Source organism: Notechis scutatus, chromosome Z, assembly GCF_049901735.1.
Source record: "Notechis scutatus isolate UNSWTSFEM ecotype Mainland chromosome Z, rNotScu1.2, whole genome shotgun sequence".
Taxonomy (NCBI): Eukaryota; Metazoa; Chordata; class Lepidosauria; order Squamata; family Elapidae; genus Notechis; species Notechis scutatus.
The window spans coordinates 140,170,321-140,197,929 of NC_142025.1; the positions used below are offsets into that span (position 1 = coordinate 140,170,321).

Genomic DNA, 27,609 nt, shown 5'->3' on the forward strand with positions numbered 1-27,609 from the left:
TACCTATCTCTTCCCACTTATAACTATAACTGTGTTGCTTGTATCTTTGCAATTTATATTGTTTTATTTGTTTTCTAGTATGATTTGATTGATTTGATCACTAAGTATTGTATCATGATTCTTGATTAATGTATTTTTTCCTTTTATGCACACTGTGAGCATATGCACCAAACACAAATTCCTTGTGTGTCCAATCACACTTGGCCAATAAAGAATTCTCTTCTCTTCTAAGTGTGAGAAATGATCACAAGTTACTTTTTTTTTAGTGCTGCTGTAACTTTGAACAGTCACTAAATGAACTGTTGTAAATTGGCTGCCTGTATAGTTGGTTACCTTTGTTTATTTTTGGACCATTCATAGAAAAATCATATCTTTCTCAAGAGGTTACAATAAAAACATTTGTTAAGACATGATAAACATGTTTTCTTTAACAATTCCATAAGGAATTCTAGCTTTGAAATGATAGCAATTCCATTTTCCATTTAATAATATTTGCAATTAGCTAATCTGGCACAGCAGTGTGTTGTCAGTCATGAATAACAGTTAGGTGCATTATTTCATTAGAGAATTATGGTATAAACACAATGTCTATTCCAGTATTTGAAGGAGTGATAAGGATAAGAGACAGGCATGCATGTATTAATATGGTCCCAAATATTTAGTATTTAGAGATTTAAATTGATCAGAAGACTTTGTAAACTTCTTCAATGATTTTCCAAGTATTCCAGTGACCATGGCTAGATAGAAAAAAGAAAACTTGCAGGGAGGGATTTTCCTACTTTAAGTTTAGGATGTCAGAAACAGGGTTAATGCTGTTAATCCTTTTATCATATATGCCATATGGAGCTCCCACTGTGAAATGCAGTGTTGAGTATCTGGAGCACCCAGTTCATGAATATCATCAAGATGGGGACTTCCTCATTGGTGGCATAGTCTCTCATGGTGTTTTCCTCTCTTATGCCAAAGATTTCCAAAAAAAAACCTCCACCCACAGTGCCTGAAGAGTTTATGTAAGGAATCCATTTTCATTTGTTATTGTAATTATGATAATTTTGCAGTGAACACTGATGTTCCACCTTACACTGCAGAAACAATGCTAGTGTAATAATGAAATTTAGGGGTCTTTATGTAGAGTTGATAAATTGTATGCATAGCATTAACTGTAGCATTTACATAGTGCAAACACTATGCTTAATTCTTCTGAATGTAATTTTAATAAAATTTACTTCTCTAGCAGTTTTATTAGGCAAAGAGGCCTGTAATTAGTTTTGGTGTCACATGTAGACCCTTAAAACATATTAAAATAATATTTTATAAAAAGTATCTGTTTTATTAAAGTGGATTAGCCATTGTAGATTATATTTCATATTACTATATCACAGGAATTTCCTTCATGATTCTTTTGCAACTTCTTGTTTTATTCATTTTGCTATAATTTTCAGTTACTCTTGTTTCAAACAGATCTGTTTTTTCCTGCATAGATGGTAGAATATATTAGATTCAATTAGTTTATTTTGTAGTACTATCCTCCTCCTTAAACTTATAATTGCAAGCAAATATTTTTCTTAAAAGAGGAGATTTTTTCATTCTTTCATTTTTTTGCTATACTTAAACCTTATTTAAATGTGTCTTCCAGAAAAGTAATTATAAATAATTATAAGCTCTATTAAAATATATATGGTACTTTAGGTTAAATATTGTACCTAAAAATATGATGTAGTAAATACCATAAAATATTACAGAATGAATATGATGTAGCAAATCATAATCTAAAGAAAATATTGAGTATGTTGTGTGAATTCTTTCTTTGATTCGCAATACAATATTTATTCCAGAATGCTTCCGAAGCATTATCAACATATTCTGGCTTTGGCCTTTGCAGTAAAGAAGATTAATGACAATCCTCAAATACTTCCCAATATCACTTTGGGATTCCAAATTTTTGACAATTACTATAGTGGAAAATGGACCTATCATTCCACTATGCTCCTTTTGTATACATTGGAGAATTTCTTTCCAAACTATGGTTGCAACATGGAGAAGAAGCTGATTGCAGTGATTGGTGGACTGGATTCCCTAACTTCTCTTAGCATGAGGATTCTGCTAGAGATCTACAAGATTCCCCAGGTAGGAAATGCTTCTGAGGATTCTCGTTTCTTTACTTTTTCTCTGTTCCATTGGATATAACTTTGGATTCTGAGTAACTGAGTGACCTATTATATTCAACCTGACATTTGAGATTACACGCTCACCAAATCCAGACTTGGTGAAATTGTGTTGATTATATTTAGTATCCACCATAACATTTCTTTTCCTAAAAACATAACAACTATCAGATTTTTATTTTGACTTGGGAAAAATTAGTCAGGAAATAGACAGAGGATATTTTATATTAAATATTATGCTGTTGGATAATAATTAAATTCCTTCATAAAAAATTCCAAAATCCACATTTAGAAAATACTTTTATGGGGCCAACAAAAATGACTCATATTAGTGTTTAAGTTTTTATATTTTTCAAATTATTTAATGATTGCTAGTTTTCATAATTGTTCATTCCATCACTAATTGAGAGCCAGTCTGGTGAAATTATTAAGGCATCAAGTTAGAAATTGGAAGACCTTGAGTTCGAGTCCTGGGCCTGTCACTTTCTCTCAGCTCTAGGAAGGAGACAATGCAGGGGTAAGATTCAAATTTTTTAACAACTGGTTCTGTGGGTGTGGCTTAGGTAGTGGGCATGGCTTGGTGGTCATGTAACTGGGTGGACATGGCTTGGTGGTCATGTTATTGGCTGGGCATGGCCAACTCAATATCACTCACATTGAGGCATGCATCTCCTCGCCTGGCCTCTCATGACTGTGGGGATGCTGCAACAGTTGTAAGTGTGAAAAATGGTCATAAGTCACTCTTTTCAGTGCCATTGTAACTTTGAATGGTCACTCCACACAAGCAAAGTACCAGTAAAGGAGAGGAAAAAACCTCCAGAGAAGTTCCAGAGACAGGAAGTCTAGTCCTGCCAAGAATGTAATCAGGGTTAATAGAGAGGCAGTTTCTGTAAGCAACACCAGAATGTTTCCTTCCTGCTTTCCTTACAGGATTAGACCAGTAATTTCTTCTAACAACTGGTTCTAACATTCTGCTTAGAATGTTAACAACTGGTTGTAGTGAATAGGTGTGAACTGGTAGAATCCCACCCCTGAGACAATGCCATTCCACTTTGAAATCTCAGCACAAAATCTTCAAAATACTGGCTCTGAGACGGATCCCCACAAGACTCCATTGGTTCAACATATAGTTTTTAAAGGTAATTCTGAGTGTGTTTATCCAGCTTATTATGATATAGTTTGCTATTAGTGGCATTCCTACCATGATCTAAAATCTTGTTAATGAAAATGCCATGAGAACCCTTTTCAACAGCTTTGCTAATGAAAATAGATTCCACCCCTAACATTTGCCCTGTCTATGTGTTACCCTGCCAAAGAAAATCAGATATATCTTATATGACATTTGTAGTAATCACAAGTCAAGAGGCTTATATAAGGTCTGAGGAAAGAAGGCTGAGGTGTCTGGGATATGGTATATAGCTGTGATCTGGGATGAATTTGTACTAGCTATTTCTGAAGAAACAGACAATTTTGCCTATTATTTAGATATGTTTTGGTCAGGTTTAAGGCCAAGATTTAACCAAGACTCCCAACTGCTACTTAAAAGTATGTGGCAACTATGGTTGGGAAGCTCTTATGGAGCTATTACACCCTGTGCTAAATAAGGAAGCCCTTCAGACAGTCACTTCAGACAGTCATCCTATATCTTGACTACAGCAAACAAATTATACACTGAAAAGCTGTACTGATGAAAAATACAATGAACATGCTTTCTCACCCTGCTCTTCAATATGTGTCAAAAACAAAAGAATGATGAAAAAGTACTTAGATGAATAAGTAGAAAATGTACATAATGATTAACATTAGGTTATTCTCTCTTTTTAAAAAGTATTTAAAGTATATAAAACAAAATAAATGATTGAGATATTAAAAAAGGAAGGGAATAAAAAGAAAATATTCAATTATGCCTTCTTTTCAATAATTACCAACTTATTTTTTCCTCATCCTCATTGCCTATTTATATTCTTTGAAATCCAAGAATCAATTCAGTCTTTTCCTCCTTCAACAAAAAGTTCATGTGGTGTTTACAGTCCTTCAAAAAAGAAATCTTTATTTTTTTTGCTGACCAGACTGGGCAGCTTTACCATTTCTGAATATTTCAGTTAATTCAGTTTTTCACTGTAGCTTTTCATTAATTTTCCAATTTTTGGCATCCAATAATCTAAAGTCAGCTTGTAGGGAAGATGGGTGGCATAAAAACTAATCAATAGCAATAGTTGTTAGTTGCAAAGTCATGTCTGACCCATCGCAACCCCTGGACAATGTTCCTCCAGGCCTTTCTGTCCTCTACCACCCCCCAGAGTCCATTGAAGCTCACGCTGACTGCTTCAGTGATTCCATCCAGCCACCTCATTCTCTGCCGTCCCCTTCTTCTTTTGCCCTCAATCTTTCCCAACGTTAGGCTCTTCTCCAGTGAGTCCTTCCTTCTCATTTGTGTTTGAGTTTCATCTTCAAGATCTGGCCTTCTAAAGAGCATACTTAGACTTATATACCTCTTCATAGTGCTTTACAGCACTCACCAAGCATTTACAGAGTCAGCATATTGCCCCTAATATTCTGGGTCCTCATTTTACCAACCTCGGAAGGTTGAGTCAACTTTAAATATTGGTCAATATTGAACTTTTATGTATACAGAGAGCATTTGCACCAAGACAAATTCCTTGTGTGTCTAATCACACATGGCCAATACAAGAATTCTATTCTATTCTATTCTATTCTATTCTATTCTATTCTATTCTATTCTATTCTATTCTATTCTATTCTATTCTATTCTATTCTATTCTAAAATCTACATTCATGTCCACTTTGTCATTCCATAAAAAACTATGTAACCGAATCCTAAGATTGTGAACATCCAGCTCTAACATTCTATTATTTCTTAACAATATCCATTACTTCATCCAAATAAAATAACCTGCAGCAAAGTACAATTTGAGATTAAATACCTTTAATCTACTTTTTCTTTTTTTGACATCCTGTAAAATCTTGTATATCCCCTTATTTTTTTTCCTCCTGTCATATAATCTTTGATAATACTTTTTGCAATTGTTTGATAGTTACTTCATTTTTTATTATTAGCATAGTCTGGAGTAAAAATACTTGGATTATTCTTTGACATATTTCTTCTTTATGGATCTCTTTAGCTCACCTATAGTCCCACTCCAGTGATGAAAGATAAATCTTCTGGTCTTCTTTTCTACCAAATGGTTCCTAAGGAGGAGCTTCAGTATAAGGGGATTCTGGCTCTGCTTCTGCACTTCAGGTGGATATGGATTGGAATGATGGTTATGGATAATGAGAATGGAGAAAGATTTGCGCAAACTGTACTTCCCATGTTTTCTCAGAAGGGTGTGTGTGTTGCATTTGTACAAAAAATCCCTGTTGTAACTTTTATTAGTGATGTGTTTGAGATGTTGCATAAAGGGGAGAAGATTTATGACACTGTGATCAGCAGTAAGGTTACAGTAATACTTGCCTATGGTGAATCTCATTCCATGGGATTGTTTAGATTTGCATCTTATCTATCAGATGAAGATGTAGACAGTAAATATAGAAAACCCCTAGGAAAACTATGGATCTTCACTGCCCAAATGGAAATGGTTTCCTTTGGATATCAGAGGTATTGGGATTTAGGAATTTTCCATGGAGCTTTAGGCTTTGCATTTCATTCCAATGATGTGTCCGGATTTCAGCAGTTTATTAAGAGTCGAAGTCCTTCCACTACAAAAGGAGATGGCTTTTTCAAAGGCTTTTGGGAGCAGGTCTTCAACTGCCAGTTTTTAGGTACATTTATCCATGAAGAAGAAGAGAACATTTGCACTGGGCAGGAGAAACTGGAGAGAGTCCCTGCCTCCTTTTTTGAAATGTCTATGTCTGGCTACAGCTATAGTATCTACAATGCTGTCTATGCCATAGCCTATGCTTTACATGCCATGTTTGCATCTGGATTCAAACACAAAGCACTGGTGGATAGTGGTCTACAGATTCATAACCAACCATTTTGGCAGGTAATATAGCGTATAAGTCCTTGTGTCAACTGAGAAACCTGACAGTGACTTCCTTTTCTTTTCCATCTCATGAAATTATTTCAATTTAATGCAATCTTGCAATTTCCACTATTGGTCTCTATGCTTCCTTTTTGTTCTTAATATAAAGAACTAATTGTTTTTACTATTAGTGGTTCTATTAGCAAGAATTGGAAACTATGAAATAGAATAGAATAGAATAGAGTTCTTTTTTGGCCAAGTGTGATTGGACACACAAGGAATTTGTCTTGTTACAAATGCTCTCATTGTACATAAGAGAAAAGATACATTTATCAAGAGTCAAGAATCATAAGATATACCACTTAATAATTGTCATAGGGCACACTAAGCAATCAAATCATACTAGGAAACAGTCAATATAAATCGTAAGGATACAAGCGACAAAGTTACAGTCATATGATCACAAGTGGGAGGGGATGGGTGATCAGGAGTGATAAGAAGATTGAGACCAGAACCACTCTGGAAGGGTGGTAAAGAAAGGGGGAATCACTTGTAGGGTTGAGGGGAACCACAACTCCCCTCCCTGACAAGAAAACCCCTTCCAAAGGCAAAGTGTGGTGGTGGTCCTAAAACGACCACCACAGAGACGAAGAACAGCCTGGAAAATTAAGACTGTGCTGGAGTGGAGAAGCAGCAAGCAGAGTGTGAATCAGGCAAAATACATGGATTTTGAGGTACCCTGTATTAAAAACTAAAGGACTATATTGGAGGAAAGTGGTGTGGAAGCAGTGACCAGAGAAAGTGAGAAGGAAATTGGATTTTATAAAATTGTTTTGAATTATTGTATTGGATTAACTTGGAGGAGAAAATTTAAAGGAAAATATTTGAACAGAACAACATTTTAGAAATTAAACTGGACAACTATTGGATTATTGGCACTTAAAGGGCACAACTAAATGCTAAAATTGAGTGTGTTGAAAAGAAAAGAAATAATAGCTAATGATTGAAATTAGCGAATTTAATAAAAGTACTATACTTTACAAAGAAAGTTAAAGTTAAGGAAGGAGTGGATGGTGGAGAAGACTCAAGCGTGCCACCTGATGGTACAGGAAAGTTTTCAGTGACTCTTTAAAAAAAGTGCTTGGTCTTTCTAAGAAATTGGACTTTGGAATTTAAAAGAGAGTAAAAGAAACTCCATTAAGACCCTGGAAAGTGATATTAGAATATTACAAAGGGGAAGATATTCAAAAATATTGTCAAAGAACCACCTGATGACTGTGGGAAACAATTGGGAAAGGGCCAACTAGAAGACCTGGAACAAAGACTTAAGGACATTGATTTTTGAAAATAAACTTAAAAGACACTGGCTGAAATAATATACTGGACTTTGGGATTGAATACATCATCTATTAAGGAAGAGGAAAGAAAGGGAAAAAAGGAGAAGATACAATGGAGGAATTATTTGTTGAAATAAAATTGGACTTGCAAGACATAAGGGAAATGATGAAAATCAACCTTGAAATGTGTAATTATGTATTACAGAAATTAGAAATGGCAAGTCAGCTTGTAGAACAACAAAGTAACCCAGAAGGGGAGGAGTTTAACAAAGAAGAAGCCAGCTTTGAAGAACAAAGGGAACAACAATTATTTAAGCAGTCGGAAAAAGGAATTAAAATTAAAAAAATTGTGGTCTGATGTGATAATAAAAGGAAGAATGGTTCAGAAAATGAAAAAAAAAGGAGAGGGAAAAAGGCAGAAAAGGGAAGTACAACAGAAAAATTGAAAGAGGGAGGGAGAAAAACTTAATAATTGGAATGAGAAATGGAGGGGAATAAGAATGGAGGAAAAGGGAATTAAGAGAAAGGTCCAAAAAATAAAGAGAAACAGGAAGCAAACAAGGATGAAAATAAATTACATTGTTAAAAGAGTGAGAGTAATGGGTGAAAAAAAGGATAGGTAAGGGGATTCCACACAGTAATATGTTGTGATATATAGGAATAAGTGCTTAAAATAGATAAGTATGTACTGTAACTGATATATTTTTTTCTTTCTTAGTTTCTCTTTCTTCTCCTCTCTTTCTATTAAAGGATTATCACTACATTAGACATGGAATTTAATGAAATAAATATGGAATTGGGAATTTATAATAAGAATATATTATTTGATGATTATATTATATTATATATAATATATTATATTAATATATAATATATTAATTGATGATTAGCGATGTATAAGAAAAGGGGGAAATGTTGAAATGAGAACTATTATGGAAAGATTAATATCAGTTGCTATAATTAATTGATTAGATTAATACATATGTAATGTATAGATGATTTATAAGGTGATTGAGAAAATGTAATGTGGAATCTGACACACACACACACACACACACACACACACGTATGTATGTATGTATATATTTGTGTTTTATAGTAAATAGGGAGGCTGGTATTAAGGTAGAATGAAGGTGGCTAGCTCAAATTATTAAACAGAGGGACAATTTTGAATTAATAAAACGAGGATAAAATTGCAAATGTGACAGAAAAAGTAACATGGGAAATGAACATAGAAATGGGATGAGAATTTTAGATAATATTGGAAAATAATATATGAGAATATCTTAAGGAAAATGAAATAAGTTATGACATGAATTGGAATTGGATAAGATACGTTTAATATTTAATACTAATAAGGATAATTGATATGAAATTGAATAAATAAAATGTATAGGTAACTATGGTCATGTTTGTATTGAAATGTGAAACCTGGAACCATACTGCTTGCCAAATGAGAATTTTTTATTTTAAAAAAATCTAAATTAGGGTGGAAATTGAATAATGAAATTACTAGATATGATATGGTGGCTGGCATTAGGAGAGGGTATTGAAATGTTGAAAATAAGCAATGAATGATTATGATTTAATGTGAATACTAAGAGATGTGATTGGTATTAAGTTGGCCTATACTAAAATGTATGATATATTGATGCCACACTGTTAATGTATTGTTGTGTATGTGTAGATTGAAATAAAAAAACTTGATTTAAAAAAAAGGAGTGATGAGAAGATTAATAGGAATAGGAGTGCAGACTTTGTAAATAGATGGACAGTGTTGAGGAAATTATTTGTTTAGCAGAGTGATGGTGTTCAGGAAAAAACTCTCCTTGTGTCCAGTTGTTCTGATGTGCAGTGCTCTATAGCGTCATTTTGAGGGTAGGAGTTGAAACAGTTTATGTCCAGGATATGAGGGGTCTGTAAATATTTTCACAGCCCTCTTTTTGACTTGTGCAGTGTACAGGTCGTTGATGGAAGGCTGGTTGGTAGTAATAGTTTTTTATCCAGTTCTAATTACTCTCTGAAGTCTGTGACTGTCTTGTTGGGTTGCAGAACCAACCAGACAGTTATAGAGGTGCAGATGACAGACTCAATAATTGCTGTGTAGAACTGTATCAGCAGCTGCTTGGGCAGTTTGAGCTTTCTGAGTTGGCGCAGAAAGAACATTCTTTGTTGTGCTTTTTGATGATGTTTTTGATGTTAGGTGTCCATTTTAGGTCTTGTAATATGATATAACCTAGAAAGTTGAAGTTCTCTACTCTTGATATTGTGTTATCTAGTATTGTAAGAGGTGGTACTATGGGAGGGTTTCTCCTAAAGTCTACCACCATTTTTACGGTTCTGAGTGTGTTCAGTTCCACATTGTTCTGGTTATACCACGAGGCAAGCTGTACAAGCTGTACAGTCTGTATGCAGATTCATCATTGTCTCAAATGAGACCAATCTCTGTTGTATCTTCTGCAAACTTCTGTATTTTAACAGACAGATTGTTTGAAATGCAATCATTGGTATATAAGGAGAAGAAAAGTGGTGCCCCTGTGCTAATTTTACAGGTATCAGATGTGAGTTTTGCCTAGCTTCACCTGCTGCTTCCTGTCTGTTAGGAAGCTTATGATCCATTTACAAGTGTGTTCAGGTACCGCTAGCTGGTTTAATTTAGTTAGAAGAATGTCTGGAATGATGGCATTGAATGCTGAACTGAAGTCTACAAAGAGGACCATTGCATAGGTATTTGGAGATTCAAGGTGTTGTAGGATGTAGTGCAGAGCCACAATAACAGCATCATCTGTTGATCTATTTGCTCGCTATGCAAACTGCATGGGATCTAACAGCGGATCTGTGATGGTTTTCAGATGGGACAGCACTAGCATTTCAAAGGTTTTCATCACTATGGATGTTAGAGCAACTGGTCTGTAGTCGTTCAGTTCCCTGATGGAGGCTTCTTTGGCACTGGGATGATAGTAGATAGTAGTGTTTGAAGCAAGAAGGAACATAGCACATCTCTCGTGATTTATTGAAGATTCGGGTGAAGATGGGGGCCAGTTGGTCAGCACAGACTTTTAAGCAAGAAGGAGTTATCTTGTCTGGCCCTGGTGCTTTATCTGTGAAATAGATCTTGCACATCTTGTTCTGTGATCACCAGAGGTGGGTTGGGGTCAATTGTAGGAAGCTTGGCTGTTGTTGGTGTGTTTGAGATTGGGGTTGTGGAGATAGGTGGCTGTAGTTTTCTTTCAAACTTGCAGTAAAACAACTTCAGGTAATTGCTAGTTGCTGTTGTTGTCCTTCTGCCTGGGAAGGAGGTTTGCTGTAGCCAGTGATGTTTTTAATAGTTTTCCACATGTTTGCTGGTTCATTTGTTGAGAACTGATTCCTTAACTTTTCAGAGTAGCTTCTTTTTGCTGCTCTGATCTCTCTTGTTAATATGTTTCTGGCCTGATTACATAGCATTCTGTCACCTTTTCTGTAGGCTTCCTCTTTGGAACGATGTAACTGCTTAAGTTTAGCTGTGAACCAAGGTTTATTGTTACTATATATTTGCAGGTTCCTTGTTGGTACACATAAGTCTTCGCAGAAGCTGACATATGATGTTACAGTATCTGTGAGCTCATCTAGGTCTGCAGAGGTATCTTCAAAAACATTCCAATCAATGCAATCAAGGCAAGCCTGGAGCTTCAGCTTTGCCTCATCAGACCAAGTCCTCACTGTTTTAATTATTGGCTTCATGGTTTTAAGTCTTTGTCTGTAGGCAGGTACAAGGTGAATCGTGGTAAAAACCTCTAAGCATCTTTTACTGTTGTGTAGCAGTAATCTAAAGTATTTTTGCTTCTGGTGGGACAATTTACATGCTGGAAATATTTTGGGAGCTCTTTCCTTAAATTTGCTTGATTGAAATACCCTAAAATGGTGGGAAGGGAATCTGGGTGTTTGGCTTAAGCCTCCATAATCTGATCAGCTAGAGTTCCTAATGCCTTGCTTACACAAGCTTGTGGAGGAACATACATATCAATTAGGAGAAATGAGGAGAACTCACATGGAGAATAATATGGTTTGCAGTTGATATGTAAAGACTCTAATTTTCATTACAGAATTTATATATTATAGTTATATCCTGAGACCAGCTGTTGTTGATATATAAACATAATCCTCCACTCTTCATTTTACCTGATGTCTCTTCAATTGTGTCTGATGTAAATATCTGAAATCCTGGGATGTATATGCTGTTGTCATCATGAATTTCTGCATTGTTAGGTTTCAGTGAAACAAAGAATTGCTAAGTTGCAGAAATCAGAATTGTATCGATTTAAAAGGAGTATTTCATCCATCTTGTTAGCAAGTGAGCGTAAATTAGTCAGAAAAATTGAATGGAGAGGGTCCCCCCCCCTCATTCCTTAGTCTATTTAAAATTCCTGCTCTTTTACCTCATCTCCTTTTTCGGCACTGCCTCTTCTTTCCTTTGTTTGTTGTAATCCATAGCAACAGGGAATTAGTTAGAATTTCTCTGCATTTGCGAACGGGGAGGGATGAGGAATCAGAAAGCTGCTCCTTAAAGAAAAATTGTCAAATTCTTAGCAGATGGTCTCGTGAGTATGAAATCCGTAGTGAATTGCAGAGAATAATAAAGAATAAAAAAACTATTAGAGAGCATTTCACTGAGGCAGCTGTCATCGTCGCCATCCTGGATGTTGCTTTAATTTAATTAATTTAAGTAATAAATATATTTTGAGTTATTTAAATGCACATATTTTAAAGAGCCCAGAATCATTTGATGTGCAGAACACTTTTCATATGCAGCATTTATAATATATTTCTCTTTTTATTGCATTGTAGCTTTGTAATTTCTTGAGACATTCCACATTTAATGACAATAATGAAGAAAAGATGACATTTGATGAAGATGGGAATTTAATAGCTGGATTTGATGTAATCAATTTTATTTTTTCTGAAAACCAGACAGTAGTGAAAATAGGACGGATAGATCCATATTCTACTCCAGACAAAATGTTAATCATCAAGAAAGATGCCATAATATGGAGTAGCTGGTTTAACCAGGTAGGTTCCAGGAATTGATTACTTGGTAATCTTTGTTCCCTGTGTGATCACTGAATCTTAACCATTATTTTAAATCTGGTTGAATTATGAAAGAGATGCAAGATAGCTTGTTATGGAACTTTGGTCTTATTCATCAATATAATATATCATAACTGCTCTCTAGTAGATGTGTTAAGTTCATTATTAAGTAGAGTTAAATCTAGTAAGTTAAAAATCTAGTAAGTTAAAAATCACATTTTCCTAAGATGAAATATACAGATTTGGACAAAATAGGCATTATTTCAAAGCCAACAATGTATAATAATTTTCTTACTGAATATATTTCTACATACAACTAGGGCTGACAATTAATAATACCAAGGTTGACTAATACCAGGAATATGTGAACACTCTTCAAACCTTTAGAAAAAAAACCTAGAGGGGTTTAGGTTCTCTGATTTATCCCACTAAACAAGAAAGGAATAAAAGAATTTGTTTTATTCATTAGTTTCAAAATGTAAAAAGAAATCAGAATCAATAATAAACAGATAATAGAACTGGTAGGATTCTTTTTTAAACAATTATTTTCATTTTTTTAAAGTTAAATACAAATCTCCCCCCCCCCCCAAAAAAAAACACCAGAAAAAAGAAAATTAACAAGGAGAAAGAAAAAACCAAAGAACAAAATATTTTAAAAGTATGTTTAAAAAAAACCCCATAAACACATCTACACATATTATCCCAAGTAGTTGAATACTGGATATATTGCAATAATATTAGTTTCCCACACCTTGTGAAACAGGCCAAAAAAGTTTCAAAGTTCTAATTCTATCTACAAATTATTAACCTGACATCTATCTACTATATTAATGACCAAAATTGTTAACAATAGAACAACAAAGAAACAAGAAGGTCAAAAGTAATATATCAAGTCCCTCTGTTATCCAGCTGGTGTTCAACTGGTAAGAAGTTTATCTTGGCTTCTTATATGTCCCCAATCATCTCAAAGGTTAATTCTGATTTGCTTTGGATTCAATATTTTATCAATTATTGTCTAATTAAATATAGTAGATCCAGTCTCCATTGTCAACCTATCTTCCCCCAAGAGTCCAACTGAAGTTGTTTTCAAGTTGAGTATAATAAATCCATTCTCCAATCTTTTTCATTTGAGCATTCAGTCAGTTTTCTGATACTATAAAATAATGGAAATCTGAACTTCAGAAGGTATGCATAATCCCCTCATACAATTCTATGTTTATAACATCTATATCTCTTTCAATCTCCTTCACTGAATCTATTTTCAAATCAAATTGCTTTTGTGAATCTAATTTAACTCCAATTACTTGCATTTGAACATTTTTTGCAAGCATTATTGTTTCATCAAACTCTTTAAAAAAGTTTTCAACTTGGATTTGCATATTATTAAATGGTAATAATGTAATCTGATACTTTGTTGCTCTGGAGTAACTTGGCAATGGAGAGACAGGGAGAATATTCCTCAAAATAGAAGTAGCAAGAATGTTTTAGATGTTTCACTCCAGAATAAAAAAGATTTTTGAAAAAAATAATCTCCAAAATGTAGTGAAAATCCAGTATAGATATAAAGCAAATCCAAATCCTTCCACTACTCCAGGGCATATTTTTCTTTACACAAAACAAAGGATATTCAAAAAAGGCAACAAGAACAAAGGGAAAAAAATAAATAAATAAAATCCACTAGGGGGTTAAAATAAGTATACATTCAACCAGCCAGTAAACTTTTAGAGATAAGAAACAAAGCAAAACAAAAGCTTTAAAAAGTTAATACCCATTCATGCTCAAGAAAATGTTCTCCCAAAAGGAAAAAAATGGATGACCTGGTTTTCTGTAATTCCCACTAGGAATTGTAATCTTTGATATTTCTTATCTAGGGTGGGTCCTTGGTCATCTGAAAGAAATATTTGGTCATTCCTAAATGCTCTCATTCAAAACCATAGAGCCGGACTGCTAAAAAAACTACTCTGGCAGCAAAATCAGCAGATTGTCAGCAGGAGAAAAAAAAAATCTCCTTTCTGTTTAGCAGCCAGTTTAGAGAGGTGTTCCAGAACTGGGAAGATTCTTGAATGTTGCTAGTTGTGCAACCTGTATTCAATTTATCTTCCTCTGGCCATTTGTTAATGTGCTTCTTAAAATGTCATTACTCAACCAATCACAGTTATAATCACATCAGAATAAAATGGGAGGATCCTTTTTCTGTTATCTGAAAATTGTATCTCTTGGAGTAGACAAGAGACAATTAATATTTCTATTCCTTTTTATGCAGACACAATTGTTCTTTTGACTCTGAGTCCACTTGTGAATATTATAGTACTTTTACTATTACATGTCCTTTAAAAGGAATCCTTTCTAAATCATATTCATGTATATTACTGAAGTTGGATACCTTTTTTAAAAAAAAACTGTTATGATTCTTGAAAATTGAAATTGATCTTACAATGAGTAAGATCAATGAGCATATGACATAGTCTGTTAAGGACAGCAAAATAACAAAAGAAACTCTTTATTATGTTACATTATAAAAATATTTGAAAATCTAATCCATAGATTTTATGAGGCAGTTCAATATTTCAAGAAGAATATACCCATGGATGTATTACAGATATATTACACAGAAGGAAAAGCCCCCCCACCAAAAGACATATTTCTAAGGGTATCAGTTTTAAGACCATAATTTATGTTGTTGGTTTGTTTCTTTACAAGCTAGTCACAGCCCGTTTCTCTCTGTACGCCAAGCTGTTTCCCAGGTTCTAGTAAGCAAGTCATAGAGGGTAAGCCATTCTGCTGCTACTCTTGTAACCCATGTCCAGAAGGGAAAATTACAGAAATGGAGGGTAAGGATAATTCTGTTGCTTCCATAAAGATGTATTGCGTGTACATTATTTATACATGAGTGTATATGCATGTATGCATGTGCCATACATAGATATATGTACAACACACACACACACACACACACACACACACACACACACACACACTTATTTGAATGAATGAATAAATGAAATGGAAAAGACCTTGGAGGTCTTCTAATCCAGACCCCTGCTCAAGTAGGAGAACCTATACTATTTCAGATAAGTGTCTAGTCTCTTCTTAAAAACATCCAGTGATGGATGGAACACTCATGATTTCTGGAGGCAAGCTGTCCCATTTCCTATTTGACAATTTGTAAAGCCAATTTTGGAAACGTGTAAAATCTCATCATCCTGGCCTTAGTAGAATATTATTGTCATGCTGTTCCTTCCAGAAAGATATTCATTATATATTAATCACACACACACACACACACACACACACACACACACACACACACCTATTTTCTGTTTGTCAATTTGTAAAATCAATTTTGTAAATATGTAAAGCAGCTTCCTCCTCCTCCTTTTCGTGAGGCTTTATAAACTGTATTTGTTTAGGTAGGCATTAAGGTTAAACTGGAAAAAATATTGAGACCTGCTTTATTGCATAGATATAATATCTAACAGACATGATTCCATTCCCTAAAATAATTTATATAAGACATGGCCAATATTTTTGCATGGTGCTTTCAAATAGAAGTATAATAATTATGTTATTGTAATTGTTCATATCTGATGCATAAGAGATGCATATCTGTTTTCATAGACCTGGCCATAACTAAGACATTTATTTCCTATTTGGAGTAAAGCATAATGTAATATATAATATTATAAAGACTATAAAGATTTATGAATCCATATGAGTTTGATAATACATCCTTTCCATTTCAGATATGAGTGACTGTTATGATTGCACAGATGAAAATTATCCCAACCAAAAGCAGGATTCATGTGTTCCCAAAGATATAAGTTTCTTGTCATATAAAGAACCTTTGGGGATCATTTTAGCCTGTTTGGCTCTTTTCTGTTCCGCGATCACATTTCTGATACTAAGAACATTTTTGATGCATCACAACACTCCCATCATCAAAGCCAGCAATCGGGATCTCACCTATATTCTTCTTGTCACCCTTTTGCTTTGCTTCCTGTATACATTAGTATTCATCGGTCAGCCCAGTAAGGTGGCATGCATTCTCCGTCAAACTGGTTTCAGCATCATCTTCTCTGTCGCTATTTCCTGTATTCTGGCCAAGACTATTACTGTGGTCCTGGCTTTCATGGCAACCAAGCCAGGAAGCAGGATGAGCCAATGGATTGGGAAAAGATTGGGCTATGCTTTTGTTTTATCTGGCTTCTTAATTCAGACTGGGATTTGCATTATATGGCTGTCCATCTCTCCTCCTGTCCCAGATGCTGACCTGCACTCAGGGAATGGAAAAATTGTCCTACAATGTAAGGAAGGGTCATTGATTTTGTTTTACTCGGCAAGGTGTTATATGGGCTTCTTGGCAATTACTAGTTTTATAGTAGCTTTCTTTGCAAGGAAATTACCAGATACTTTTAATGAAGCCAGGTTTATCACCTTCAGTATGTTGATCTTCTGCAGTGTTTGGATATCCTTCATCCCAACCTATCTGAGCACCAAGGGGAAATACACCATAGCTGTGGAGATCTTCTCAATGTTAGCCTCAAGTGCTGGGCTGCTGATCTGTATCTTTTTCCCCAAATGCTACATTATAGTTCTAAGGCCAGAGTTGAATAACAAGCAGATAAGAAAAAAGAGAAGTAGTTAAAAGTGCCCAAGAATGTAACTGTAATCTTCCTTGCAGATGGAATTCCATATTTATGTGTATTTTATAATGGAAATTGTGCTGAATATTTTTCCTAACATTTATATTAATTAAGTTGTTAAAAGTATGTATTTCATTTGGAACCCATTGATTCTGAAGAAACCTGGAAAAGTAATCAACAGGTATCTTCAAAGTCATTTTTCCCCTTCCAAGAGACCTTTTTTCAGTTCATAATATTAATATAAAGTTTGGGTGGTAACAATGATAATAAAATTCATAGAAAACATTTTACCACAATTTGTATTGTACAGAATGATTTTACAGGTAGCCGTCAACCTATGACTATCCATTTATCACTATTCATTTAATAGCCATTCAAAGTTACAATGGTTACAGTGAAAAAGTGACCAAGCACCAGCCTTCACACTGTTATACTGCATCCCCATGGTTACATGATCAAAATTTGGGCATTTGACCACCTGTGTTTATAATAGTTGCAGCATCCCAATTCAAATGATTGCTAGTTGTGACCGTCCTATCTGTCTTCCTGCAAGCAAATTTAATGGTGGAAGCTGCAATTCACATAATGATTACATGATTTACTTAACAGGCATGGCGATTGTCATAACAGAAAAAGATTGCAAAAATCAGATATAATTCAATAATTTATGACTGCTTCTCATTAAATGAGCCACATCTTATAAATATAAATACAGATATTTTAAATTATTCAGATTTAAATTCTACTGATAAATAACTTTTTCTTTTACCTGAATAGTACATTAGAATGAATTCTATAGCAACAATTTTTTACTTTAAATGTTGAATTTAAAGGAAATTTCTATATCCCAAAACATGGCTAATCAGTAAATCCCAAAATCAAAGCTTCAGTTTTATTCTGTGTCATGACTTCCAATGTTGAAGTAGTTTATTAATTATATACCACACAAATTATTTGTCTGTTTCATTCAAAACCAGGATCTTAGATTTTTTCTGCTTTCTTAAAATTATAATAGAATAATTTCTATTTCTTTTATGCATATTGGTTTCATTAGAAATATCTTCACAGAAACATTTTTGGTAGATATTTGTAATGCAAAATAAAGTAATATTTACTTGTGTGTGGAATGCCATTATAGTAGAATGGTTGAGACTATATTCTTAAGGCATACAATATATATTTTTCCTTTTGCTTCCCAGTTGCAGCATCAACAAAAAAAGTGAACATGGTTTGGAGGATCTTGGAAATTTTGGGTATGTGATAGAAAATAATGCTACTTGGATTGGAGAAAACATAGTTTTCTCACAGTGGACTTTAAACAGTGGGCTTTAAATATTTGGATTTGAGCTATTAATGCTATTTGAAAGAATATCATATGAAGCAAAAGAAAAAAAGTGATAGAAGAAAAGAGAAAAGAAGAAAATTAAACAAAACTTTAAAGTTTGGACAATTGGGAAGACAAATAATTGGAAAATCAAAAGAATTTTTAAAAATATAAACTTAGGGATTTGGTGGTATAATTATGAGATTGATTAAATTTTACTAATAACTGGCTCTGTGGGAGTGTTTAAATATTGGGACGTTGGAACTATAGAGGGATATTGGGTAATTTTTATTGAATTGCAATAAAATGGATAACCAGGGGATAGTAGAAGGATATGAAGAAATAATTTGATGCTTAAAAACATGTATGAAACTATATAGAACAATAATGTAAGGGGATTTTTTAAAGATAAAAAAATGAGTGTAGAAGCATCTCAACAACTGGGGGAAAAAGATGACCAAGATATTCAAAAAATAGATGAGAAATTAGAAGAAGTGGAAGAGGAAAATCAAAATAAGATGCAAGAAGACAAAAATAATGAAGAGAAGGGATTAATAAGTAGAAACAAAATAGATAACTCCTTAAAAGTTTATAATACAACAGAGAGAAAAGTTTAGAGAAAAACCAAACAAAAATTTCTTCAAAAGGAAAGATTTATTGATGGGTGTTTAAAGGATGCAGCAGAAAGAGATAAAGGGCAACCTGAAAGGAACACTTAGTGGGTACAAAAAGTTATAAGATTCCAAGAGAGAGAAAGAAAAGGGTGATTAAACAGTTAATAGATGATGGAACTCCAAAAATATTAAGAGATGATGGATAGCAATAAAATGCATTAATAAAATGGAAATGTAGAAAATATAAATAGGGAAAATAGTAGCACATATACTAATAGATGATAGTATTTACTACACTTAAAAGTAAGCGAAGGGTAGAAGGTGGAAGTTTAGGATTAGGCAATTTAATTGTATTATTAATATTAACAGTGTGTTAAAATATATTGTGAATTTAAAACTTTTAAGGATTAGAAATTGTGGGGATTTTGAGATATAATCCTGGGATTGACTGAATTTTGTTAATATTTGGTCTGATTAGTAGTTTTAGATATTTGGCATATTGAAAGTATGGTGGAATAGTGAGTAATTTTTAAAATATTAAATATAAGTGACTTAATAGGGGATAATAAATACATGGTGAAAAGAAATGTTATGTTTAAATGAATTAATGGAGAAAATGAGAAAGAATTATAAAGAGAGAATAGTATTGTTGAAGTTGGAAGATTAGGATTATATATACTTATTTGTATTATCATTGTTAGCACTGTTTAAAAAGGACATTGACCCAGTAAATGCACTGTCCACAAAATATGTATGCTGTGAAAGGGAAACTGTAAATAAAACATAAATTGAAAAAAATAATGCTACTTCCATCAATATTATCTACTGGAAATAAATTTTTCTAAAAATATAGGTTTTCAGTTTAGAAGAAAAAGGCTATTTTATTTCTAATTTAGATTAGATATGCAGGAATAAATGTTTCTTAGACTTTCTACATGTTGGAAATTTAGTCCTTCAGTGTCAGTAAACTGTTAAAAAGAAGGCTAACACTATGAAAAATGTCTTTCGACTTTGGGTTATTTCTCTTTCTACAGCTCATTTTCAATAACAAAAAAAAACAATAACAGCAGCAGCAGCAGCAGCAGCAGCAGCAACTACTACTATTGACATGGAGTTCCCATACTGAATACTGAACAAAAAATAATTCCCATCCTTCAATTAGAATTAAATTAGCTGACATAAAATTTTAATTTATTCCAAAAGATAAACCCTGATCAATAAAAATGATGAGAGCAGATAGGGCTCATCCAAGGACGCTCTTCAGTTAGTTATAGATTCCACTTGATCTGGAATTCTGCATTGTCTCTATTAGATAGCAACTTAATGAAGTATTCAGAATAGGAAATGTTATTGCTAAATTCAATCCATGATAATAAAAAAGCTATTTTCAAATTTTGGTTAATCTTCTTGAATATCTCAAAAGCATCAAAATTATTTTTGAGCTATCATAATATGCATTTTACTTTATAACAACATAGAAGTGTTTGGAAAAAATCATTAATGAAATTGACTTGGAAAAGCATAACAGCAAATTCCTGATGATGTTACCTAGTTTGCTAATGAAACGTCTTCTAGAAAATAACCAATCTTAAAAGTACCAAGTATCCTCTGGTTCAACCCTGAGCTACAGATATTCTCTTCTACCAATGCATTATTGTGCTTTTCCAACATCTGACCATGGCAGGATGCTGACAATGCAAAAATTCATGGCAGTCATGTTACTAAGAACATGCAGAGTTCATAAATATCCCAGACGTGTTAATCTATTTATTTAATAATCAAATGAACCAGACATTTCTTTACATATATATGTAAAAAGTTTAACAGATTACCCCAAAGATAAAACTAATCTTCCAAACCCTTTGTTAACTATCTGTCATTATATTTAACATGTAGAAAATCCACAAATTACTCTCAGTCTCTTAGAAACTTGCCTAATCCACTATCTATAATCAAGGCAGTTAATTGTCCTATCTTATCCTTGCAATGCTTAGCATGTACAATCCTTGCAGTGGTCACCATGCAAAAAAAAAATAATAACCCTCAAAATGTTTTTGGATTGGTTTGTCCATAATACATTTTTCACGACTTTAAATCTAGCTTTACATTCCTATTTCCTCTGCTTTTCCACATTCATATTTTTAGTCATCTTTAGTTTATTTTCAAACCCAACATTCTTCCAAATATTTTTTGATATTTTTTGTGTAAAAAGAAGGAAAAGTATTGATTGAGGTAACAATGTTTGTAATGTAACTGTTGAGTTTTTCCTGTTTAGATTAAATTGATATCACTATATAGATGTATACTCAGAGTTTGGAAAACTCTTGCTATTCAATAAACTTCTTCTGCAGCTGTATTAATAGGCAAGTTTCCTTGACTTCTCCAATTCATGTATCTTACGTGATTATTCCAGAATACTCATTTTTGGACCTGATATCAATACCATTTCCAGTAAAAATACTTTGTAAAATTTAAATATTAATTTCATTTTTCTCTATAACTGCATTCTGTATTGTGCTATAGCATGGGAACAAATATTCATGTGGCCAGGTTTATTGGTGGTTAGAATGCAGTATTGCAAGCTAACTCTGCTTGCAGCCAGTAATTCGATACTTACCAGCTCAAGGTTGACTCAGCCTTCCATCCTTCCCAAATCAGTAAAATGAGGATCCAGATTTTAGAGGACAATATACTGATTCTGTAAAGTGTTGTAAAGCACTATAAAGCAGGATATAAGTCTAAGTGCTATTGCTCTTATTTCTTTTCTCCAGAGGTATCTGATGGAATGGCAATGACATCAATTCAATACCACAGAAAATACAACTACCCTTCAAAAAGATCTTGACTATGTATCAGAATGGTCAGACAAATGGCAACTTCAAATCTATACAAATAAATGCTCTATCTTACATATTGGCAAAAAATATAAGAAAATAAAATACAAGCTGAATAGTCAAGATCTTGTTGATGATCCAAGCTCTGTAAAGGACCTTGGAATACTCATCTCTAATGATCTAAGTGCTAGAGCTCACTGTAACAACATAGCCAAAAAGGCATTAAGAGTTGTTAACCTAATCCTACATAGCTTTTTCTCTGGTAATATCACACTACTAACTAGAGCATACAAAACATTTGCTAGACCAATACTCGAATACAGTTCATCAGTCTGGAACCCACATTATGTATCTGATATTAGCACAGTTGAGAAAGTTCAGAAATATTTCACAAGAAGAGTTCCTCTACTCGTTGTAGAATACCTCATGCCACCAGACTTGAAATTTTAGACCTAGAAAACCTTGAATTACGCCGTCTTCGGTCTGATCTAAGTATGGTATATAAAATTGCAACATACATTGCAATGTCCTACCCGTCAATGAATACTTCAGCTTCCACCATAACAACACAAGAGCATACAATAGATACAAACTCAATGTTAAACGCACCAAACTTGATTGCAGGAAATACAACTTCAGCAACAGAGCGATCAATGTCTGGAATACTCTACCTGACTCTGTGGTTTCTTCCCCAAACCCCAAAAACTTTAACCTTAGACTGTCTACTATTGACCTCACCCCTTTCCTAAGAGGTCTGTAGGGGGCGTGCATAAGCGCACCAACGTGCCTACCATCCCTGTCCTATTGTTTCTTTTATTTTTCTTATATGTACCCATTTCATGTATTCATAACTATGTATATACTTATACCTATTATCTTGTAAGCGATTGACAAATCAAATAAATAAATAAAATAAAAACAATGATATACAGATATATATACTATATACTAGCTTCTTACTTGGAATAAATCAGTGATTTATTGATGTACTCTTTATGAGATTAGATAAAGTGGTCTCCAAGATAAAAAAAAGTTCTTTAGCTTCTTACTTGGAGTAAATCAGTGATTTATTGATATACTCTTTATGAGATTAGATAAAGTGATTCCCAAGATAAGGAAAAGTTCTTTAGCTTATTACTTGGAATACAATAAATCATTCATTTATCAACATTTTCTTTGCATTTTCATCTTCTCAAAATTCCTGCCTTCATGCTAAATATTCATTTTTTAAAATATTTTTTAGTATTATGTTCTTATATGCTTCATCCACTTGTATATTTAATCTAATCAAAAATCCATTAAAGACGTTCAGAGGTAGGATTTCTCAAATATTTTTACCCATGCAGATTTTGCAAAATACTTGAGAGGGTGCCAATTGGGAGAAAAATCAATCAGGAACTTGTTCCCCAGCAAATTGTTTTCATTCACAGATCATATCTCAAAGATAATAGGAAAGGATAAATAATAATGTTATACAAATGGGTCAATATTGTTAGAATTAGAATTTTTCAATACAATAAATGTATACAAATGAGATGAGCCTGCCCACTCACTTCAGTGGAAAAGCCTTGCTGTGGACCCTGCTGGTTAAGGAATTTTGGCTATTGGTCTCAAGGAGAACAGCCTTTTTTTGCTCTACTCCTGTCTTTATGGAACCTTCTCCAACCCTCCTGGCCTTCCAAAAGAATCTTAAAATATGGCTTTAGTTATTTGGCTTGGGGTGCCATGGGCTTGTTATGTTTGTTTGTTACAGATGTTTGACAAGGAGGAAAGAAGACCTCACTCCTTGGCCCCCTTGCTCTTAGTTCTCATGTAACTCTTCATAAGTTTAACGTTTTTGATATTTATCTTTTTAAAGCTTGAAAACATTAGTCAACTAGTATATAAATCAACCAGAAATATTCCCTCTTCCTTTTCATACCTCTAACACTGGTTTAGTCTTCCTTGAAACATTTTAGACAATTTAATCAGTGTTACATATCATCAATACATAATTTAATAAAAGTTATCTTTTAAATGATCACAATGTAATATTTAGCAGCAGTTTGCCACATTTACTCCCATATGCCCATATTTATATGATTTGTATAAACTCTACTTCAAATTCAATTTTCTTCTCAGTTCCAATTGTCCATTTGTCCATATTAAATCTCTCTTTCATTTTTAACATATCTCATCTTTATGGATCTCTTTAGCTCACCTATAGTCCCACTCCAGTGATGAAGGATAAATCTTTTGGTCTTCCCTTCTACCAGATGGTACCTAAGGAAGACCTTCAGTATAAGGGGATTCTAGCTCTGCTTCTGCACTTCAGATAGATATGGATTGGAGAGGTGGTTATGGATAACGAGAATGGAGAAAAATTTGTGCAAATTGTGCTTCCCATGTTTTCTCAGAAGGGTGTGTGTCTTGCATTTGTACAAAAAATCCCTGTTGTGGCTTTTATTAGTGATGTGTTTGAGATGTTACATAAAGGGGAGAAGATTTATGATGCTTTGATCAGTAAAAAGGTTACGGTGATACTAGCCTATGGTGAATCTCATTCCCTGGGCTTGTTTAGATTTGTATCTTATCTATCAGATGAAGATGTAGACAGTAAACCTAGAAAACCTCTAGGAAAACTAGGGATTACCACAGCCCAAATAGAGATTGCTTCCTTTGGATTTCAAAGATATTGGAATTTAGAAATTTTCCGTGGAGCTTTAGGCTTTGCATTTCATTCCAACGATGTGTCTGGATTTCAGCAATTTATTGAGAGTCGAAGTCCTTCCACTACAAAAGGAGATGGCTTTTTCAAAGGCTTTTGGGAGCAGGTCTTTAACTGCCAATTTCTAGGTACATCTATTAATGAAGAAGTGGAGAATATTTGCACTGGGCAGGAGAACTTGGTGAGAGTCCCTCTCCTCTTTTTTGAAATGTCCATGTCCGGCTACAGTTACAGTATTTATAATGCTGTCTGTGCTATAATGTTGCCTATGCTTTACATGCCATGTCTACATCTGGACTCAGACATAAAACAGTAATAAATCGTGGACTACAGGTTCATAACCAATCATTTTGGCAGGTAATGTAGCATATAATACCTTGAATCTTAACTGAAAAATCTGATAATGACTTGCTTTTCTTTTCTATCTCATGAAATTATTTTTATTTAATGCAGTCTTGAAATTTCCACTGCTGGTCTCTATGGTTCTTCTTTGTTTTAATACGGTTCCCCAACAAGCAAGGAAATAAAAAAAAATCATTAGTTTTAAAATGTAAATAGAAATCAATAAAATCAATAATAATAAGCTAGAATTGAGAGGAATCTTGAAGGTCCCCAATTTTGCAATTACCATTCCATGCTAAGTAACCCCTAAAGCTTTCCCTGACAGATGGTGATATTAATATAGTGCAAGTTTATAGCATCAGAAGGAAGCTGTTACTATGAAAAAAATGAAAATACAGTATATTTGTCAATTCTGGATTTCAGTTTTGCTTATTGGGGATGGTGGGAATAAGAGAAAATCAAGTCTGCCAGCTAGATTGGAAAAAATATCTCGAGACCTGCTGTATGGCATTGATAAAATATATAATAGTCACAATTTGATTTCCTAAAGTTATATTTATAAGAAAATATAAATATAACTTTTTGTATAGTGCTTTCAATTAGGAGTATAACGATAATGTTATTGCTCATATAAGACATATGGATGCTGATTTCATAGACCTGTTTACAATATGACATTTATTTTCTATTTTGAATAAAGTGTGTTGTAATATTTAAGTCTATATAATGTTATCAAGTTATAAAGATTTATGAATCCATATGAGTTTTATGATACATCCTTTCCATTTCAGATATGAGTGACTGTTATGATTGCACAGACAAAAATTATCCCAACAAAAATCAGGATTAATGTATTCTGAAGGAAATAAGTTTCTTGTCTTACAAAGAACCTTTGGGAATACTTTTAGCTTGTTTTTCTCTTTTCTGTTCCACAATCACAGTTCTGGTACTAAGGACATTTTTGATGCATCACAACACTCCCATTGTCAAGGCCAGCAACCGGGATCTCATCTATATTCTTCTTGTCACCCTCCTGCTTTGCTTCCTTTGTATTTTACTATTTATCGGTCAGCCCAATAAGGTGACATGTCTTCTCCGACAAACTGGTTTCAGTATCATCTTCTCCATGGCTATTTCCTGTGTGCTGGCCAAAACTCTGACTGTGGTCCTGGCTTTCATGGCAACCAAGCCAGGAAGCAGGATGAGCCAGTGGGTGGGGAAAAGATTGGGCTATGCTTTTGTTTTATCTGGATTTTTCATTCAGACTGGGATTTGTACTCTATGGTTGTCCATCTCTCCTCCTGTCCCAGATTTTGACCTGCACTCAGAGCCTTGAAAAATTGTCCTACAATGTAAGGAAGGGTCCATGATTATGTTTTACTTTGCAAGGTGTTTTATGGGCTTCTTGGCCATGACCAGTTTTATAGTTGCTTTCTTTGCCAGGAAATTACCAAATACTTTTAATGAAGCCAAGTTCATCACTTTCAGCATGTTGGTTTTCTGTAGTGTTTGGCTCTCTTTTGTTCCAACCTACCTGAGTACCAGGGGGAAATATACAATGGCTGTGGAGATCTTCTCAATGTTAGCCTCAAGTGCTGGGCTTCTGATCTGTATCTTTTCCCCCAAATGCTACATTATTTTTCTGAGACCAGACCTTAATAAAAAGGAACTAAGAATAAAAATAAATTGCTGAATGTAGTCAAGTATTTTGTTTTGATTGTGCTATTATACATACAGCAGAAATACCATAGAATAGTTGACTAAAACTTAAATGGAAAATGTAGTCAGAATGTTATTTTCTCCTTTGTTTATACTTTATTTCTGCAAAGATCAATTGTTGAACTACTACTTATGAACATGCCCATTATTGTAACTTCTTATTAATTTAATGTTTATTTTTTAGAATATCTTCCCTTGATTGATTAGTTTTCTTATCTTCTTCAATGAATCAGAAACTAATATAAGAATAAGCTTGCAGCAACACATTAGTTACTGCTTCCATTCTGTATTCTCCAGATACAAAATGTATCTGACCCATAATAGATATTGCTATGTTATATCTCAGGATTTAAAATAAATTTAAAATACAGTTAACTTAGATGATATATTTCTTTCTTTGATTCTTAATCTGTGATATATGAACTTCTCAAGATGTAAACTTCAAAGAAGGGAACATTTTCCCTTTGGATATGGTACAACTATCCAGATATTGTAAATTGAAAAGAATGCTGATAAATTAGAAAAGTCTTCCCCAAAAGTGTAATAATTTAAATAGTAGTATTCAAAGATAAGCTATACTCAATTTTACAAAAAAGCAATGTACAATAATCCACATTTTAATTTAAGATCATTCTATGATTGCTTTTAATTTTTCCTTTGTTTTTGCTATTTTTATGCTTCTCTTGTCTTTGGAAATGAACTGTGAATGAATAGATACACAATATTATTTTCAGTCTTTAGAAAATGTTGCTTTTAATGGATATGAGGCAAAATACAAATTACATATATGAATTACGGGTAGTCATCAATCTAGACCATTCAAAGTTATAATGAAGAAATAATAGTTAGTGCAGGTAGGTATGTGATTTCT

General features: G+C 33.6%; 1 protein-coding gene and 1 pseudogene across 3 annotated transcripts; both read left to right on the forward strand.

Moving 5' to 3' along the window:
• Positions 1-753: 753 nt before the first annotated feature.
• On the forward strand, positions 754-17,361 carry LOC113429326 (vomeronasal type-2 receptor 26-like). 3 transcript variants are annotated; one of them, XM_087945354.1, is made up of 6 exons: positions 754-1,010; positions 1,836-2,127; positions 5,309-6,172; positions 12,316-12,537; positions 15,260-15,386; positions 16,299-17,361. In XM_087945354.1, exons 1-6 carry the CDS (start codon positions 940-942, stop codon positions 17,198-17,200), a joined length of 2,478 nt encoding a protein of 825 aa, XP_087801480.1. In that variant the 5' UTR covers positions 754-939; the 3' UTR covers positions 17,201-17,361. The 3 variants fall into 3 exon arrangements, with proteins under 3 accessions (XP_087801480.1, XP_087801481.1, XP_087801482.1); XM_087945355.1 differs by lacking the exon at positions 5,309-6,172; XM_087945356.1 differs by lacking the exon at positions 16,299-17,361 and having other exon boundaries at positions 15,289-15,370.
• A 6,828-nt stretch (positions 17,362-24,189) lies between these two features.
• Positions 24,190-26,099, forward strand: LOC148129342 (vomeronasal type-2 receptor 26-like; annotated as a pseudogene).
• The last annotated feature ends 1,510 nt before the right edge of the window (positions 26,100-27,609 follow it).